Below are 4,657 nucleotides of genomic sequence, written 5' to 3'. Positions count from 1 at the left end.
TGTGGGATGCTAACTTGCGAGATATGGTTGGCAATGTAGTAAGAGGCTGACCCAAGAGATGGGAGATAAGGTCCAAAGGAACAGGCTGCTGGAACACATTGGATAAGAGGTCATTAACCCGTGACCAGTACATCTAAATAAGGGGGCAAAACCAAAATATATGTTCTATCGTGCCTCTATGTTTTCCACATCTCCAGCACATGGGGTCCACGTTAGAAAACAGCCGGGAAAGAACCGCCGGCGTGTGGTATCACCTGAGCAATATTTTATATAGGTTTTCCTTGTATAGAGTGCAGATAGAACTTTTGTGTTGCAGTATACAGTTTTTGTAACCAGTATCTTATTGTTTACAGGTAGCCGTGATAACACAAAGATGGAAATCCTGTACATACTGGTTCCCAGTATTGCTATCCCATTGATCATCGCCTGCCTCTTCTTCCTGGTTTGCATGTGTCGCAATAAACAGAAGGCATCAGCTTCTACACCACAGAGACGTCAACTGATGGCCTCACCTAGCCAGGATATGGAGATGCCTCTTATGAACCAGCACAAGCAACCGGTAATTCAAGATAAACTACATGTCCTATATGTGTATGGTGTATAATGCATAGCTGTATATGTTTTTATTATCTGAAGGTCATGATACCAATTAACTGTCATTTCAGTATTGCTGCTGTACATAGATCACTCATTGATTCCTTTTCTTAGCCCATAAAGTAGACTCATAATTGGAGCAGAGGAAACCCACAATCAAACTTAAATTGGGGAAATTTTGGTAGTTTAGGTTGGATTGAAGAGTTTGGGATAGAATTGACTAGGGTAGTTGTGTTTTTAAGTCTACTTTAACAATCTTTATCTGTAGTTTAGTTTCCTTATGAAGATATTGTAAAGAGTTTATGTGTGTTTTTTTGTGTTCTTAGGTAAAAGTGAAAGAAATAAACCTGTCAACTGTGAGGTTTATGGAAGAGCTGGGTGAAGATCGTTTTGGGAAAGTATATAAAGGTCATCTCTTTGGTACTGCTCCTGGAGAACAAACACAGACAGTTGCTATAAAGACCCTAAAAGACAAAGTGGAAGTGGCTCTTCGAGAGGAATTTAAACATGAAGCCATGATGAGGTCCAGGTTACAGCACCCAAACATTGTCTGTCTCCTTGGTACTGTGACCAAAGAACAGCCCATGAGTATGATATTTAGTTACTCTCCGCTTAGTGACCTTCACGAGTTCCTGGTGATGAGATCTCCACACTCTGATGTGGGTAGCACGGATGATGACAAGACTGTAAAGTCTACCTTGGAGCCAGCTGATTTTCTTCACATTGTTACCCAGATAGCTGCAGGAATGGAATTCCTGTCTAGTCACCATGTTGTACACAAAGATTTGGCTGCCAGAAATATTTTGGTTTTTGATAAATTGACTGTAAAAATTTCTGATCTTGGCCTGTTTCGAGAAGTTTATTCTGCAGACTACTATAAGCTGGTGGGGAATTCACTGCTCCCAATAAGATGGATGTCTCCAGAAGCAATTGCATATGGTAAATGCACTATTGATTCTGATATTTGGTCCTATGGTGTGGTGTTGTGGGAAATCTTTAGCTATGGTTTGCAGCCATATTGTGGATATTCCAACCAAGATGTCATTGAGATGATAAGGAATCGACAACTGCTACTTTGCCCAGATGACTGCCCAGGCTGGATCTATTCCCTAATACTTGAGTGTTGGAATGAATTTCCTGCCAGAAGGCCTAGATTTAAGGATATCCACACAAGACTAAGAACATGGGAAAATATGTCTAACTATAACAGTTCTGCACAAACGTCTGGAGCAAGCAACACAACCCAAACAAGCTCACTTAGTACAAGTCCTGTTAGCAATGTCAGCAATGCTAGATATGTTGAACTGAAGCCCAAAGGGCGACCATTTCCACAACCACAGTTTTTACAAATGAAAGGACAAATTAGGCAAATGGTTCCACCTCCTCAACTCTACATTCCAGTCAATGGCTATCAGCAAATGGCTGCTTACTTCTATCCAGTCCAGATACCAATGCAAATGGCTCCCCAGCAGATGCCACCACAAATCATTCCAAAACCTGGATCACATCACAGCGGTAGTGGCTCCACAAGCACTGGCTATGTAACGACCGCACCATCAAATAACTCCATGGCTGACCGAGTTGCTCTCCTTGCTGATGGAAGTGATGAGGCACATGCGGCAGCAGAGGATATGTCTCAGAACCCTGTTCAAGAGGAAGAAGAAGGCTCCGTACCAGAAACAGAACTGCTGGGGGATAACGATACCTCGCCATTAGATGAAACAGATATTCAATCAGAAGCTTAAAATACCTTTATTTTACTAAAAAGCTTCATCTTGACTTTAATAGCACAGCTAAAGGACTTAAAAAAATTCATGTGGTGCCTATAATTCAAGCTAAAACTAGAGCCATAGTTTTCCTTAATGTTGGCAGCAGCAACACACAGGATTTCCAAGAGGTACGCCATTTTAAATGAAAAATGTACTGTTGCTGTGCAACAAACGGCTGAGTACCAATGCACAACATGTGTAACCCAGACTGTGATTGTAAATTTATTAGAAAAACAGCGTTCTTTTATAAGAGAAAGGAAGAGTGCAAATGAAATGGACTGCATAAACTGTATTTTTTTATTTCTAATATCCTTGCAACAGTATCTTACAGGGTGAGTTTATAATTCATAAACATGAGCCACAGTGCCTACTAATGATCTACAGAGGGATGCAGAATGTGACAAGATGGAGTCTGTTACATGACTTTTTTGTGTTACATGAGCCAGTGTGGAGAGAACATTTCCCTTATGGTTTCTTTATATCACGTACACTGCATCTCTATAAATGTTGGAAAATCAGGAGGTGAAAAAGTGTACAATGGACTAACGGTCATTACTTGTAACCTGAATTAAGGGTCTGAATTTCTTTTAGATTAGTTTCTAACTAGATCTGAAAACTATTTTCATACACTGCTGATGCAGATATCAAAGGTTTTTTGTACGTTGAAAATGAATGCTTTTGAAAGAAATCAGCTCTAGTTATGGCCTACAAATCTTCAGTTTTTAACTGAAACTAAACAGTGTTGTTCAGGTTTCTGTTCTATTTGTGCCATCGTAAAAATGAAATCATGTACAGTTGTCAAAATGTAATTTATGTTTTATCACCTTTTTATATACTTTTTTTTAAAATGGAAGTGTTTTGATTAGAAAAATACCTTTATAATTTAACTGTTTACATTGTCCACCCTGGATACAGTTTATTTTAGAATTTCTTTGTTGTTTTTTTTTTATAAAAGTGTAAACAGGTCAATTCATTTCATGCCTTTGAAAAAATGTACAAGTTGCACATTTTGCTGTATCAGTGTGCAAAGTAGAACTTGTGATTTTGAAATTTGAAAGCAAATGAGTTTTTAATAAAGGTTGTGCAGAAAATGGGACCTAATATGTTGTGTTAGTTATTTTGGTGTCCAGAAGACATTACAGTAACTATGCAGAAATAGAGAAACTCACCACTACAAGAAATGTGTACACATCAAAAGGATCATATTGGGCATTGTGGTGCCTGCAGCTGTAAAGTCTTCCCACATCTGGCCAGTACCACATATTAGACTTCTAAGAGAAAGCTGGCATAGCAGCAGTCAGCACATACCTCACATTTCAGGATGTAGGATACTGCTATTAGCAAATCTATTTTTATTTGACTGGAGAGTATTTTAGGAGAAAGATGGAATTTTATAAAAAATAGAATTTGATTGATGTCACTTTGTGGGTCCCTACCATTCATAGAGGAACAAAAGCAGACAACTTCAATATTATCATTGTGTGGTTGGACATAGTTACTGTCAAATGTGTAATCTGTGGTGCCTGGCAGCAAAGAGGGTTTGTTGAGCAAAAAGGCACCTAATGCCTAAGAAACCCTCCTTGCTGCATCTTTAGTTTAGTTTCCTACATGAAACATCTTCTATAGGAATCATTAGTAATGCAAGTAAAATGTGTCCAAAACATGGCCCCAAAAAGGTACTGCACTCTACATGAAAAACACAGTATGAAAGTATCTATCTATAATATTCATTTTTTTTCTCGACCATCAACTTGGACAAAAGAAAGGGTTAGTAAATATAATTACCCTGGATTCTGTGCTGCAGGATATGACAGACCATTGTAGGCGGAATCATAATGCTGCTAAAAGTGCTTTGTATACAGGTAGACAGAGACAACTTTTTTCAATTAATTTTAAATGAAACAACTCAGTTGAACTGCCGACTTTCAGCTTTAATTAAGTGGGTTGAACAAAAAGATTGCATAAAAATGTGAGGAACTTATGCCTTTTTTTTTTTACACAATCACTTCATTTCAGGGGCTCAAAAGTAATTGGACAATTGACTCAAAGGCTATTTCATGGGCTGGTGTGGGCAATTCCTTTGTTATGTCATTAACAATTAAGCAGATAAAACGCCTGGAGTTGATTTGAGGGGGGGGGGTGGTGCTTGTATGTGGAAGATTTTGAAAACATGGGGCCAAAGGAGCTCTCCATGCAGGTGAAACAAGCCATACTTAAGCTGCAAAAACAGAAAAAACCCATCCGAGAAATTGCTACAATATTAGGAGTGGCAAAATCTACAGTTTGGTACATCA

The 4,657-nt window shown here is 38.6% G+C and overlaps 1 protein-coding gene across 1 annotated transcript in view; it reads left to right on the top strand.

Moving 5' to 3' along the window:
- Positions 1–3,459, top strand: part of ROR2 (receptor tyrosine kinase like orphan receptor 2) — a 79,201-nt gene extending 75,742 nt beyond the window's left edge. The window contains exons 8-9 of the mRNA XM_072415051.1: positions 354–559; positions 921–3,459. Of these exons, the coding sequence (XP_072271152.1) occupies positions 354–559; positions 921–2,339 (1,625 nt within the window). The 3' untranslated portion in view covers positions 2,340–3,459. The remainder of the gene's footprint in view (positions 1–353; positions 560–920) is intronic.
- The last annotated feature ends 1,198 nt before the right edge of the window (positions 3,460–4,657 follow it).

The sequence above is a fragment of the Pyxicephalus adspersus genome, chromosome 6 (genome assembly GCF_032062135.1).
Source record: "Pyxicephalus adspersus chromosome 6, UCB_Pads_2.0, whole genome shotgun sequence".
Lineage (NCBI taxonomy): Eukaryota > Metazoa > Chordata > Amphibia > Anura > Pyxicephalidae > Pyxicephalus > Pyxicephalus adspersus.
The sequence above is the reverse complement of the archived record's forward strand: the minus strand, read 5'-3'. Positions and strand labels throughout refer to the sequence as shown.